General features: G+C 50.1%; 1 protein-coding gene across 1 annotated transcript; it reads right to left on the bottom strand.

Annotated features, from left to right (window-relative positions):
• Nucleotides 1–1,468: 1,468 nt before the first annotated feature.
• LOC123635871 (chymotrypsin-like elastase family member 3B) lies at nt 1,469–8,595 on the bottom strand. The gene is made up of 8 exons (XM_045548472.1): nt 8,556–8,595; nt 7,157–7,242; nt 5,491–5,588; nt 5,245–5,379; nt 3,448–3,584; nt 2,972–3,114; nt 2,191–2,343; nt 1,469–1,486 (listed from the first exon to the last, which is right to left on the bottom strand). Exons 1-8 carry the CDS (start codon nt 8,593–8,595, stop codon nt 1,469–1,471), a joined length of 810 nt encoding a protein of 269 aa, XP_045404428.1.
• Between the last annotated feature and the right edge of the window lie 6,982 nt (nt 8,596–15,577).

The following is a 15,577-nucleotide window of genomic DNA, read 5'->3' on the forward strand; positions in this document are numbered from 1 at the left end:
TTAAAAAATATGAAGCAAAAATGTGAAATGTGTTCATTCTGAAGGGAGGATACCTACCTGGGCATTTGCTATATTATTCTTCATGTTGTCCCTTTCTCAGTTGTAACCAAAAGTACACTTTTTATTTTTTTTTTAATTTTTTTTTTTTTTTTGAGACAGAGTCTCACTCTGTTGCCTGGGCTAGAGTGCTGTGGCGTCAGCCTAGCTCACAGCAACCTCAAACTCCTGGGCTCAAGCAATCCTCCTGCCTCAGCCTCCCGAGTAGCTGGGATTACAGGCATGCGCCACCATGGCCAGCTAATTTTTTCTATATATATTTAAAGCTGTCCATAAAATTTCTTTCTATTTTTAGTAGAGATGGGGTCTTGCTCTTCCTCAGGCTGGTCTCAAACTCCTGAGCTCAAACAATCCGCCCACCTCGGCCTCCCAGAGTGCTAGGATTACAGGCATGAGCCACCGCGCCTGGCCGAAACTACACTTTTTAAAAGGAAGGGTCCAAATGGAACATTGATATTAACAGTCATTCATGCCTGTCCTTGCTGGGACCATGCTTCCTCTCACAGAGTGCGGGAGAAACACGAGTAAAGGGATGCATTTATCTGACGTTGCTTTTGTGTGCCCAGAAGCAGTCCTTTAGACTTCAGCAACAACTTGCTGGGCTCCAACATATGTCTAGCCTTCTGTGCACCTGTGTGCACCTATGTGCACACCTGTGTGTGTACCTGTGTGTGTACCTGTGTGTGCATCTTCTCCCTCCTGCAGCAAGGGCTCTCCCTGAGGCTGTCGGACTCACTGCGGTGCTCCCTGATCTGAACCTGCTACAACGCAAGTACCTGGTATATGTTTACTGAATGAGTCCAGTATGCTCATTTCTCTTTAAATAATGAGCCACTTGAGGGCAGGAACCACGTCTTCTGCCCCCTCTGAGCCCTCCTCTGGAACAAGGAATGGATGATCGCTGAATGAATGAATTATCACAGCCCTCCCTCTCTAGCCCATCAATGCACGAAGAAAACACATCGTCCTTCCCACTCTGCCATGAACCCCCTAAGGGGCTAGTAGGGTTGGTTTTTCTGCATATTTTACCATGTTTCTCTGCCTGCATTGAAAGGCAACTGATTTAGGTGTGCTGTAATCCCAGGTGACCAACTTGTCCCAGTTTTCCTGGGTCTTTCCCAGTTTTATCACTAAACATCCAGTGTGCTATGACCCCTCAGTCCCAGGCAAACCAGGATGGTGGGTCAGCCATACGAACCCCCTTCTTCTCTCTGGGCCTCACTTGTTCCTCATCTTCACATGAGAGGGCTGGATCTGGTCTTGTCTCTGAGTATCTGATCTAAGATTTTAGGAACAGTCCAGAGGGAGAGAGGTGAGCCGCCGAAGGGACAAAGATTCCACGGGGGGCTTTTCAAGAGATCTTTATTCTTTCTGAAGGACGTGGGGTCAGCACTGCGAGCCGGCCTGGCTTCTAGTGGCTCGCTATGGTCTGGAAAAAGGTGGGGGAGGACAAAACAGTCTAGTTAGGGACAGGCTTCTGGAGCCACATGGACCTGGGTTTAGCTCCCAGCCCTGCTGTGTGACCCAGAGAGAGTGACGTGAAGCCCCTGAGCCTGGGTCCTGTCTGCATAGTTGGGGTCATAATGGAACTGACCTCATGGGGGGTCTTGATTAAACCATTAGCTGTAGTTCCCCTCACGGTGCTTGGCACAAGTGTAAGTGGTTTATAAACCATAGCTACGACTGTGTTCACAGACGATATCAGCCCTCTCTGACACCGTCCCCAGATGCAGTGTGACCTCTCCCTGGGGCCTCGGCCCCCATCACGGCTCCCATCACACTTCCTCCTTAGTGTTCATTTAGTCACCTGTCCACCACCAGGCAGGCCCCCGTCTGGCATGTCTCTCTCTCCTCCATGACAAGAGAGGACCAGGACAGAGGACACGCTGCATAGACACATGATGAAATGAGGAAGTTCGGCAGCAGTTCCAAACTCCACCCAGAAGCCATCAGTTCTTGGGGCCACGCTATAGCAGAAAACGTCCCCAACCCCCCTGGAATGTCCCCAAGGGCCCCTCCACGAGTGACCTTCTAGAGTCCTTTCAGGCCCTCCCCAGGTCTACTGTTTCTCACCTGTCACCTGATGGAAGAGCTGCCACCCTAGAGCCCTCCTGGCCACCCTGTCCCCCTCACCTCCTCAATCCAGTCGATGAAGGCTGAGACACGCGTGAACACCGTGGGCTTTTTGAGGGTGTTGCAGCCACGGGAGGAAACAAAGCTGGTCACACCATGGACCTCCCAGGTGCCATCTGCCGTGGGGCAGTTGAGGGGTCCTCCAGAGTCACCCTGGAAGTGCAGAGAGGTTGAGGGCTGAGCCGTGATTGAGGGTTAGGGAACCAGTTCTGAGCTCTAGGGATATTGAGATACCCCCACGCTACTTGACCTCTCAGACTCAGTTGCTCTTTCGTGATGGGGAATACCCTGCCCAGGAGCTGTGAGGACTGAATGGGAGGACGTAGGGTCTTCGCACACCCGGGAGACAGGACACACCCGACACAGGCAGTTCCCATCATTAGTGCCGTATCGGTTACTAACATCATCCTTCATACTCACTTATAATACCAAGATCGTGTTCTTAATGTTGAATTATAACTTCAGAACCACAGGGCTGATGTGACTTTAGAGGGCATGGTCAGTGCCCTTGCCCTGTGTATGGGGAAGCCCGAGGACCAGGGAGGGATAGTGACTTGTTCCAGGTCAAGTGAGTGTGTGAGCTGGGACTGGAATCCAGGGTCCTGAGTCCCAGGCCGGGCCTCTGTATCTGGACTAGGGTGACGTCCCCTAAATCCTGCCTGGCCTGGAGGCTGAATGGAGCAAGCAGGCAAGGGACCTCCTCCACCTCCCAGGCAAGTGGCAGAGGCACCCCGGGGACTGCACCCCTGGCACCACCTGGGGCAGCTAAGAGCCAACTTACATTGCAGCCGGAGCGGATGTCCCCACCAGCACACACCATGGTCTCTTTCACGCTCGAGCCCCACCAGTCCGACTGGGAGCAGTGCTCATAGTCCACCACGGGCAGCAGGGCCTGCTGCAGCTTGTTGGGGAGTGGCCCGTTGGCTACAGGTGTAGAAAGCACTAAGCGGGGCATCTGGGGGTGCAGGGGTAGGAGCCCCAGAGAAAGGGGGCATTCAAGGCACACAGCACTTTTATCCTTCTGCCAGCTACATGGTCCTGCATGCTGTGGGCACCATTACATCCCAGTCCCTGGCACAGGGGCACTAAAAATGTCTAATAGAACATGGTGTGTAGGAGGATGGAAGAGAAGTTTGCAGCTGGAGAGAAACGGGAGAAAAGTTACCAGAACCAGTCCTCGTGTGACCTTCCACCCTGGCCGCCTGGCCCTGTCTTTTTGCCACTGTCCCTGGGGCCAGCTAGAGGGTCAGTACATACTATAGAGACGGCCCCAGCCGGTGATGTAGCAGGGCTCCTGATTGGGCGGGGTGTCCCCAGCGGCGGGGAGGTAGGCAACCTGGATGGCGTCTCCCAGCTGGGCGCTTTGCGAGAGCTTGATGAGGGCGATGTCATTGCTGGGGAGGAGAGAAGAGTCTTGGGGCCTGGTCCTCTAGCTGACCCAAGTCCAAGTCACCTTTCCAGCCTTTGCTCCAGGCTGTTCCATCTCTGGGATGCTCCTGAGGCTGCTTTGCCCTCCCAACCCATTTTCCTTTTAAGGGATGGGTGGGGGGGTCTCCCTGTGTTGTCCACGCTGATCCCAAACTCCTGGCCTTAAGCAATCCTCCCACCTTGGCCTCCCAGAGTGCTGGGATCACAGGCGTGAGCCCCTGCCCCCAGCCGAAGCCTCCACCGCTACAGCACCTGGTGCTTCCAAGCCGTCTCCCATCCAGGGACTGCCCAGGCCCGACCCTGCTTAGCGAGATCAGACGAGACTGGGCACCTTCAGGGTGGCGTGGCTGTAGATCAAGTCCATCCCTAAGGCTGCACAACTTTAAGAAGCTCTCCCAGTCCCTTCATTCATGCTGACCCTTGACCTTCAAAATTGTCCTCTGCTTATACCCCCGTGGGACACACAGTATCACAATCACCTGGAGGGCTTGCTAAACACAGATTGCTGGGCCCTACCCTAGAGCTTCGGATGCAGTGGGTGTGGGCCAAGGCCCCAGAATTCACATTTCTATTCAGTTCCCAGGTGATGCTGGTACTGTGGGCCCAGGGGCCACGCTTTGAGAACCATTCCTGCCCTCATCTGCCAGCTTGTCACTCAAGCCATTTCACCTGGGTCTCACTTTTCTCTCTCCTTCCCCAGGAGCCCTGTGGAGGTAGGTCAGGGTCTCGGTCATTCCCACTACTGTGCATTTTCAGGGGTTTTGAACCCTTCTTTGATCCACTCACCAAAACTGATGAGTTGCTCAGACTTACAATTTTGCATACAATTGTCTTAAGATTGTCTCCTTGACCTTCACAACCACCCAGGAAGCCCTGGTTCATGGTCACCTTTGACAAAGGGCAAAAGTGAGACCCTGAGAAAGTCAGTGACTTGCCCAGGCCACAAGAGAGTTAGTGCTGGAGCCTGACTCTCGGGCGAGTACTCCTCCACGCACTGCACAAACTGGCTGTTGAAGGGAGGAGCCCTGGGACCTGGGGGAAGGGTGCCAGAGGAGTGTTGGGCTCTGAAGCCAACTAGGGAAGTGGCCTTGGGGGAGTTCTTGGCCTTCCCTGGGCCCTGTTGTCCCCTCTGGGGGGAGACAGGTTTGGTGTCAAAGGTCCTTTTTTTATTTTTGACACAGAATGTTGCTCTGTTGCCCAGGCTAGAGTGCAGTTTCATCAGCCTAGCTCACAGCAACCTTTAACTCCTGGGCTCAAGTGATCCTCCTGCCTCAGCCTCCCAAATAGCTGGGACTATGGGTGCATGTTACGAGGCTTGGCTAATTTTTTCTATTTTTAGGAGAGATGAGGTCTTGCTCTTGCTCAGTCTGGTCTCAAACTCCTGACCTCAACCCATCCTCCTGCCTTGGCCTCCCAGAGTGCTAGCATTAAAGGCTTGAGCCACCACACTCAGCCTAGTGTCAACAGTCCTTAAAGGCTCTGCTGGCTCCAGCCCGCAGCATGTGGGACCAGGACACAGGCTGCTGGACCCGGCCCTGCTGTCCCTAGGAGCCTCCTCAGATTCGGCTGTGGGTCACGGGGGGACAAGTAGAGGAGCCCTGGTTCAAGGGCTGGGTATTCACTCACCCACAGCTCACACAGTTGGAGTTCCACTTGGGGTGCACGAAGAGGTCATCAGAGTTGATGGGGATCACCTGCTCCGAGCCCTCCTCCACAGACCGGTCATACTCGCCCAGCACCACCCGGTAGGTCCGAGAGCTCCTGCCAGTGGAGGGGAGGTCAGTCTGGGCTAACCTCCCTCAGCCCTGTAATCACCCCCTGTCCCCGGCTGCCTGGCTCTCATGCAGGGACGGGGCAAGTGAGAGAACTCACGAGATGCAGTGACCCGCTGTTATCACCCAGTCCTCGGCGATGAGGGTGCCGCCACAGGTGTGGTAGAAGGCTCCGTTACTCTCATACTGCAGGGAGACCTGGTGGCCGAGCAGTAGAGAGCCTGAGTGGTCTGGACCCGACGGTGGTATAGGTTGTGCACTGCACAACTCTAGTGGGTGCCATTCACACAGAATACAGTAGCCCCTCCTGCGATGTGTAGGGCACAACCTACACAACTGCCTGGGGTGGCCCTGTCATTTTTTCCACTGGAATCACATCCTGATGCTCCAAAGCTTCCACACCACAAACCCATAAACGCCCAGGGGATCCCACATTCTCTGCACTCTAGGGCACCCCCAAACCTATCTCTTGAGAGCCCCCCAAGGCCCTCTGTGCTGTCAGGCCCCCATTCTTCCAGACCTCAGATCTTCCCAGGGCTCTCGGGCCTCTGAAGCAGCACAGCTCACCTGAGTACTTTGTCCCTCTTCCCATTCCCTACACCTGCTCGTGCTCAAAACCTCCCTCTAAGCCGGGGCTGGCAAACTATGGCCCTGGGCCAGATCTGCCTTGGGGTCTGTCTCAGCACATAAAGATCTACTGGAACATACTCACCCTGGTTATTTCTGTATAGCCTATGGCTGCTTTCAGGATACAATGGCGGAGCTAGGTCATTGCTATGGAAACCTGATGGCAGGCAACACCGAAAATATTTACTCTCCAATCCTTACAGAACCAGCTCGCTGGGCCTCTCCAATGGAACTCTCTGTGATTATGGAAATGCCCTATATCTTTGCTGTCCTATATGGCAGCCACTAGCCACACGTGCCTACTGATCATATGAAATTCGGCTAGCACGGAGGAATTGACTTTTTAACATTATTTAATTTAAAGTAATTTAAATTTAATTAGCCACATGTGGCTAGTGGCTACTGTGTGACAGCATAGCAAGTCTAGCCCTCTGCGCTTCCCTCCACTGGCCTCTGCAAAGCCCTAATCCCTTACTGCTGTCACCCTTATAGCTCTGTTATTTAATTCAAGGGATCTAGAAATGAGTTCCTGAATACCCCACTTCCTAAACACGGTGCCTGAAATTCCACTATTGTGCCAAGCCCTTGAATTATGCATCATCCTCACCCTAGAGTCCACTATTACTTCTATTTTTTTACAGATAGTGTCTCACTCTGTAACCTGGGCTAGAGTTCAGTGGTGCCATCATAGCTCACTGCAACCTCAAACTCCAGGGCTCAAGTGATCCTCTCGCCTCAGCCTCCCAAGTAGCTGGGACTACAGGAGTGCATGAGCCACCACATCCAGCTAATTTTAAAATTTTATGGAGACAAGGTCTTGCCACACTGCCTAGGCTGGTCTTGAACTCCTGGCCCCAAGCTATCCTCCTGCCTCAGCCTCCCAAATTGCAGGGATTACAGACATGAGATACCACACCCAGCCCCAGGTTCCACCTTTAACTTGCAAACAGCCCGGTAAGGACCACAGATGGAAGGGGCAAAACCTCCACGAGGAGAAGCTTGTCCAGGGGTTTCCTGGCTTTTGGAAGCTGAAGTGGATTTTGCAAAGGCAGCAGTGGCGTCAAGACCAGACCCCTTGCCATCCCAGCTTGGGGTCCAGAGCCCAGGGTGGGAACTAGTGCAGCTGGTATTGCTCCTACCTGCCAGGGCCAGCTGTAGGGGACCGCGTCCTCACCATTGACAACTCGGCTCCCGGGCTTGTAGGCAGTTTGGACGTGGCCTGAGGCTACAAGGGAGAGTAGAGGTGTCAATTAGCCAGAAGGTCCCCGAAAGGAAACAGGAGGCCAGGGTCCCAGTCCTAGCTGTGCCACAAACTGGCTGTGTGACCCTGTGCAGGCCCCTCTCCCTCCCTGGGCCTTGGGGGCCACATACAGTGAGCGTGGGGACTGGAGCAGGACTTTCCAGAGTCCCAGGAGTCCAGGGAGAGAGATGAAAATGTGGCCTCCTTCCTGGGAGGATTGAGGAGGTCGGTACACTTGGAGCAGTGCCTGAGCCCTCAAAAAGTGACAGCTATTGTCATAAAGAGTGGAGGCTTTGAGGGAAGACTGCCCGGGTTCAAAATGTAGCTCTGCCCTTTGTTCTAGGATGAGCTACTTGTCTGAAGGGTCAGTTTCTCCATCTTTAAAATGGGGATAATAATAGTGCTGACCTCAGGGAGCGGTTATGAGAATTCTTTTGTTTTTTTAGAGACAGGATCTTGCTCTGTCACCTGGGCTAGAGTGCAGTGGTGTCATGATAGCTCACTGCAACCTCAAACTCCTGGGCAAGCGATTCTCCTATCTTAGCCTCCCAGGTAGCTGGGACTACAGGTACAGGACACCATGCTCAGCTAATTTTTTTAAAATTTTTTTTAGAGACGGTGTCTAACTCTTGCTCAGGCTGATCTAGAACTCCTGTCCTCAAGCAATACTCCCACCTTGGCCTCCCTAAGTGCTAGAACTACATGTGGGCGCCACCACACCCCGCCCAACCTAAGATTAAAAAAAAACAAAAAACAAAAAAATGCTTTAGGACTCTACCTAGTATATGGTAAACACTGGATAAATGTTATCTGTTAATGAAATATTATCTGCCAGTCAAGGGAGGTTGCTTGGAGGAGGTGGCCCTGATCTGTAATGTAATTTGGCAGAAAGACCAGGAATAGTCTAGATCACAGGACATGGAGCGAGGTGGGGTGGGAGGTGTAAGAGGAGAGTTGGAGTGTCAAGCAGGCAGAAGAGAGGGAATTCCAACCCAAGCAGTCTAACCACAGAGCCCAAATTCTTAACCACCATACTTTGTTGACTGCCCCATCGAGGACTCCCGCCATAGCCCTTTGGGTGCTCCCAGTGTCTGTCCTGAGCTGGTCCTTCCACAGCTTGTCCCTGCTCTCCTGCTCTGCACGGAGCCGAAAGCCCCTACAGTCACACCCCAGGTACAAGCTGAGACCCCCTCCTACACAACCAGGTGTTGGGTGTCACAGGACCCAGGGTGGGCCGTAGATTCAGGGAGTCCTAGCCCAGTGCACACAGGGAGCACAGACACAGGCTGGGGTCTTACCAAGAGCCACAAATAAGAGGGAACTCAGCAGCCAGAGCATCGTGACTTTTGAGATGATAGAGTGACGCAGAGCCTGGGGCTCTAATATAGGGCAGAAGACAGGTCAGGGCGCCAGGGAGAGGGTGGGAGCAGGGTGGACTGGGCCCCATTCCCAGAACAGGTGGTGGAACACCAGGTCTCCCATAGTTCAAGGCCAGAGCTCCCACCCACTGGAGCAGGTGGAGCAGTGACAGCCAACGGAAGGACCCAGGGTTCCCTCCAACATGTGGCTGTACAGGTGGCACTGAAAGGCCAATCGATAAAGGCAGCAGGACAGAAAGTTCACGTGAGAACAAGAAGGCCTCTTTGAGAAAGAACATGGGAACTGGTCACACCTGGGTTCAAATCCTGGTTCTGCCACCTCCAAGCTCTGTGACCTTGGACACATGGCTTAACTTCTCTGAGCCTCAGGTTTCTCATCTCTAGCATGCAATCAATATAAGTACTCATCTCCATAAAAAACTTGTGTTGAGCAGTTTCTCTCTATACATGAGGCTCTGCTGTAGGGAGGGCAGCTGTGAAAAATACACGGTCCCAGCCCCCCTAGCACTTGAGTCTAGTCGGGGAGACAATGACAAATCAACACAAATAAATAAAGGCTATTTCTGGTTGTGGTGGCAGGTGCTATGAAAGGAATGGAACATGGGTGACTGGGGTGGGACTAGAAGTCACTCATGCACGTGGGGGGCCAGGGAAAGTGACATTTGAGCTGAGGGGGTCATATCTGATCAAGTCCTGAGGATGAGTAAACGCCAGCCATGGGACATGAGAAGGGAAGGGGAGGGGACAGTAAGTGCAAAGGTCTGGAGGCTGGAACGGGCCTGGCTTGTTCTAGAAAAGGGCAGCCAGTGTGGCTGGATCTGAGTCGTCAGAGTGGTGGTGGGAGATGAGGTCAAAGAGCAAGTGACAAGTAAAGCTGAGTTGCCACGTGATGCAGCAGTTCCACTGCTAGGTGGACATCTGTGAGAACATCTTGCATGTGTGCCCCAGGGGGCGTGCACGAGAATGTTCTGTTCACAGCAGCCCTGTCCTCAAACCTCAATAGCATACCCCCATAATATTCCGAAATAAAAAATATATATTAAAACAACATTTTTTCTTTCTTTCTTTTTTTTTTTTTTTTTCAGAGAGAGTCTCGCTCTTTTTCCCTGGCTAGAGTGCCGTGGCGTCAGCCTAGCTCACAGCAATCTGAAACTCCTGGGCTTAAGCAATCCTTCTGCCTCAGCCTCCCGAGTCACTGAGACTACAGGTATGCACCACCATGCCCGGCTAACTTTTTTCTATATATTTTTAGTTGTCCAGATAATGTCTTTCTATTTTTTAGAAGAGATGGGATCTCGCTCTTGCCAGGCTGGTCTTGAACTCCTGGCCTCAAGCAATCCTCCCACTTCAGCTTCCCAGAGTGCTAGGATTACTACACCACCATGCGGCTAATTTTAAAAAATGTTTTAGAGGTGGGGTCTCACTATGTTTCCCGGGTGCTCTTTTTTTCCCTTCTATTTTTTTTTTTGTTTGTTTGTTTCTTTGTTTTTTTTGAGGAGAAGGAAAGAGAAGTTTATTACTTTGCTGGCATAGAAGGAAAATAGTCTGAAAATCCAAATTCCGGTTCATAAGCAGAAATACAGAGCTTTTAAAGGGAGGGTCCTCAGTTCTAGGCTACTGTCGTTAATGATTCTAGCAAAGAGAAACGTGAAATCTGCCCATCCTGGAGGGCAGACACTGGGCCTGGGGCAGAGCCACTGGGCCCTAGCTGGTCTTGAACTTCTGGCATCAATTGGGCCCTAGCTGGTCTTGAACTTCTGGCATCAAGGGATGCTCACTCTTTGGTCTCCCAAAGTGCTAGGATTGATTTACAGGGAGAGCCATCTTGCCAGGTCTTGTTTTTGTTTCCTTACAGCTTGTATTCATTGCCTTTCCAATTTGAAAGAATGTAATTAACATTCCATCTTAGACAATGTGATTGTCAGGAAGTCTTTCTGTGAGATAGGTCAGAGGGAAGTTAACCTATAAATGAAGATCAACAGATTGGCCAGGCCAGGTGGCTCATGCCTGTAATCCTAGCACCTTGGGAGGCTGAGGCTGGAGGATCCCTGAAGAGCAGGAGTTCAAGACCAGCCTGAGCAAGAGCCAGACCCCATCTCTACTAAAAATAGAAAGAATTAGCTGGACATGGTGCTGTGCCCCTGTAGTCCCAGCTACTGGGGAGGCTGAGGTAGGAGAATCTCTTGAGCCCAGAAGTTTTAGGTTGCTGTGAGCTAGGTTGATGCCATGGCACTCTAGCAGAGCAACGGAGCGAGACTGTCTCAAAAAAAGCAAAATAAAAAAAAAACCAGTTAAATGTGAGGGGGTCTTCCCTGGCACCTTTTAGTCATTACAACATTTTAGAAAACAATGTCAGTAGGTAAAAATCCTCATCTATAATCAGAGAAACAAAAATGACAGCTGTCTAGGTTATAGCTCCCTGCTACCTGACTCAGGTCCCATAATCACATTCCCCCCTTAACACTCAGAGTATTTTAAAGTTACAACAGCTTAGATTATGAATGACTTATTTTCACAGTTCTCAGCACTTCAGCTGAGCCTTGGATGGACACTGAGGGAATGAATGAACTAGTGAATGAATGAATGAATCAATGAATGAACAGAGAAGGTTGAATTTTATGACAAAGCCAATCTGACAAAGACTACCAGGGACACAGCTCTAGTTGAGCAGTTAGGTTTTACTACCGTGATGCAGCAAGGGACACAATACACCAAGGGAACTGTGGGTGTCTCACCAAACAAAAGAGGCACAAGACTATCATAGGATGTGGGGAAGGATGGAATTTAGGTGAAATTGAAATGAAGCAGTGTTGATAGGCTCAAAGCAAACCTGGCCGAGTGTAAACGATTAACCCCTGCCTTGAGCTGAGCATCAGACTCATAATCTTGTTTCCTTGGACATGACGAAGTTAACATAAATACAGACTGTTGTGTTAAAGAAAAAAAACACAACACCCTTGTGGGAGCTCTGCACCTGGCCTGGAAACCCAGGCTGTTTCTCTGTGTAACCTGGCTCCGACCCCACCAGACAAGAGTGGGATGTTCCATTCTTACTCATGCGACTTCACAAAGCAAAGTTCCTGACAGTCTCTGATTTTAGAGGACAAGGTTTTCCAGCACTATGTCTTTGGAGTTAATTGACAAAGGAAGGTTTGGTGGACTCACCTTTGATAGGAATCCTTGATGCCTTAATCATCTGGATGTGAGAGGCCTCGAGAGCTCCAGTCTCCGCACCCCAGTGTGACCCCAGCTCCCTGGGCCCACATCCCTCTGGCCTCCATTAGAACATGACACCACGTCACCATCCCTGCTTGGGGGACCAGCTTCCCAGTTAGACTGTGGACTGGACAGAAGTTGGGTGGTCTTTCCCTGCCCCACGCCTCACCCAGAATACCAGTAGGTGCTCCGTCCATGCCCCTCGAATCGAATTGTTGATTGGTTTTCTAAATGCAAAAAAGATACCCACAAGAAGTGGAAGGAATCACCGAAATGGCAGCAGCTGTGTAAGAGAAGTGGGAATGTGGGTGATTTTTTAAAAGCCTATATCCCAAAGTGGAAACCTTTAAAATGTGGCCAATATAATATTGATATTCTGATAAAAGAAAAGATAATGAATTTTTTTTTTTTTTTTTTGGAAACAGAGTCTTGCTCTGTTGCCCTAGCTAGAGTGTCATGGCTTTAACCTAGCTCACAGCAACCTCAGACTCCTGGGCTCAAGCGATCCTCCTGCCTCAACCTCGGGAGTAGCTGGGACTACAGGTGCTTGGCACCACGCCTGGCTAATTTTTCTATTTTTGGCAGAGACGGGGTCTTATTTTTGCTTAGGGTGGTCTCAAACTCCTGACCTCAAGGAATTCTCTCACCTTGGCCTCCCAGAGTGCTAAGATTACAGGCGTGAGCCACCAGGCCCAACCGAAAATGGAATTGTTGACTCTTAGGATTAAAAGAATGAATTTTTAGGCTAGGTGAGGTGGCTCACACCTGTAATCCTAGCACTCTGGGAGGCTGAGGCAGGAGGATCATTTGACCTCGGGTGTTCGAGACCAGCCTGAGCAAGAGTGAGACCCTGTCTCTACTAAAAATAGAAAGAAATTAGCTGGACAACTAAAAATATGCAGAAAAAATTAGCCAGGCATGGTGGCACATACCTGTAGTCCCAGCTACTCGGGAGGCTGAGACAGGAGGATCACTTGAGCCCAGGAGTTTGAGGTTGCTGTGAGCTAGGCTGACGCCAAGGCACTCACTCTAGCCCGGGCAGAGCGAAGACTTTGTCTCAAAAAAAAAAAAAAAAAAGAATGAGTTTTTGACACTTTAATGAGAATAAAATCATTGACATATCATTAAAAATAGAGCATTGCACATGACTCCTTTATTACTTTTATCTTTTTTTTTTTTTTGAGACCAAGTCTTGCTCTGTGACCCCTGGTAGAGTGCACTGGCATCGTCATAGCTCACTGCACCCTCAAACGCCTGGGCTAAAGTGATACTGTGGCCTCAGCTTCCCTTATAGCTGGGACTACAGGCACACGCCACCACAGCCAGCTAATTTTTCTATTTTTTTTAGAGACAGACTCTCCCTCTGTAACCCAGGCTGGAGTGCAGTGGCATCATCATAGCTCATTGCAGCCTTGGACTGCTGGGCTCAAGCCTTGAACTCCTGCCTCAGCATTCAAAGTAGCTGGGACCACAAGCACGAGCAACCACACCTGGCTAATTTTTCTATATTTGGTAGAGATGGGGTCTTGCTCTTGCTCAGGCTGCTCTCAAACTCCTGGCCTCAAGTGATCCTCTCTCACCATGGCTTCCCAGAGTGTTAGGATTACAGGCCTGAGCCACCTCGCCAGGCCTATTTTTTATCATTTTTAAAATTATTTTAGCCCTATACCTTGAGGACAATACCTTTATTATTTTTAAAAGGGAATTGAAGTATTGGCATTGTGCTTTTCCAAAAATTAGATTGTTGATTTTTCATGATTTAGAAAACAAAAGCAAAACAATTGTTGACATTGACACTCTAATCGTTACTCAAAAAATTAAGTTATTGATTATATGTGTTTTAAAAGATTTGAATTGTTGAGACATGGGGATTTAAAAACAGGAAAATTGGGAAGACATGAAATTTTGGGGCAAGGGGAAATACAATTTAAAAAATTTAAAAAAATAAAAGTAAAAACAGGAAAATTGAATCCTTGATTAAATTGTTGGCAGCTTTGGGCAAGATTTCCTGACTCTGTGCTGCCTGTGTGTGGTGAGAACCTAGTCATACCAGCTCCCAGCCTCCCCCTGAGGTTGGTAGAGGTCCCCTGGGGGCCCACGGGCCAGACACACTGTGGCACTCCACACATCTCCCTGCCCTTGACCCTGAAATTATTCTGGAGAATCATCCAAGGGCCTTTCCCTGACTCCATGGGAGGAAGTGGACACTCAGCCTTTTGCAACCCTGCCATGCCTTGGCAAGGCCTGACAGTTCCATGTCACCAGGCACTGTCTGACTCAATAGAAAGGATTAATGTATGTGTGTTTCTAGAACTTCCTCCCATCTCCCCACTCCCCTTGATGCAGAAGTCTCTGCTCTGCTTCACCCTGCTCCTTCCCAGCCCTCACTCTGGCCTCCCCAGGCCAGCTCTTGGGCTTTTGTAAGAGCTGCAGTGAGGGGAGGGATGGAGGAGAGTTTTGTGGGCAAGGGTTGAGATGCCAGGGGTGGTTTTAGGAGAAAAAGGTGAGGCACTCTGTAATAGCTGGGGGCAGTGGATGCGAAAAGACAAGAAAGGGAATTTTCAGAAGGATTGTTAAATACAATTACTGTGGAGAGCAATTTGGCAATTGATCAAGTTGACAAAGAGCACACCCTCCCACTCAGCAACTCCATTCCTTGGAATTCACCCTAGAGAAACTCTCACACAGGGGCACCTGCACACATGTCCAAGGACAGGCACTGAACCTCTCTTTGTTATCACAAAAAACTGGCCCTGTTCTAAATGTCCGTGAGCAGGGGATAAAGGATAAATAATGAGTGGTGGTATGCAATAGGCTGCTCTGCAAAGCGGCAGCAATGAACTAGTAACATATAAAGCAGCATGGCTAGACCTCAGAAACACAAGGTTAAAGGGAAGAAGCAGGTTGCAGGACAATCCACACAGCATGAAGTTGGGCATGTATTTTTAAACACCAAAACAATGCAATATATTATTTCTGGATATTTATATGTATGATAAAAATATAACAGCACAGAGTAGAAGGATAAACACCAAACTCATTTTATTAGTCAGGATAGGTTAGGTCCACGCTGCTATAACAAACAACACCCAACGTCTTAGTTGATTCTAACAAGACAGTTTATTTCTTAGTCGTGCGACACGTCCACCAGGGGTTGGCAGAGGCTCCACTGCACATCTCCCACTCTGGGACCAGGCTGACCAGCAGCCACCAGATGCCAAGGCAGAGGGAACGACAGGTTGGCAAATTGCCCTGTCTCTCAAAGCTTCACCTTGGCCCCAGCAAGCCCCATGGCCAAACCCAGCGTCAAGGGGGCAGGCAGCAGCTAACCTATTATCTGCCCAAAGGAAATGCAGTAATATTCGCTGCAAAACCCCACACCCATCAGGTGTGGACTTTTAGGAACAGTACTAGGGGGCCTCTATCTTAACTGTAATTATTATTTTAAAAAATATGAAGCAAAAATGTGAAATGTGTTCATTCTGAAGGGAGGATACCTACCTGGGCATTTGCTATATTATTCTTCATGCTGTCCCTTTCTCAGCTGTAACCAAAACTACACTTTTTATTTTTTATTTTTTTTTGAGACAGAGTCTCACTCTGTTGCCTGGGCTAGAGTGCTGTGGTGCCTAGCTCACAGCAACTTCAAACTCCTGGGTTCAAGCAATCCTCCTGCCTCAGCCTCCCGAGTAGCTGGGATTACAGGCATGTGCCACCATGGCCAG

This window comes from Lemur catta, chromosome 3, assembly GCF_020740605.2.
Source record: "Lemur catta isolate mLemCat1 chromosome 3, mLemCat1.pri, whole genome shotgun sequence".
NCBI lineage: Eukaryota > Metazoa > Chordata > Mammalia > Primates > Lemuridae > Lemur > Lemur catta.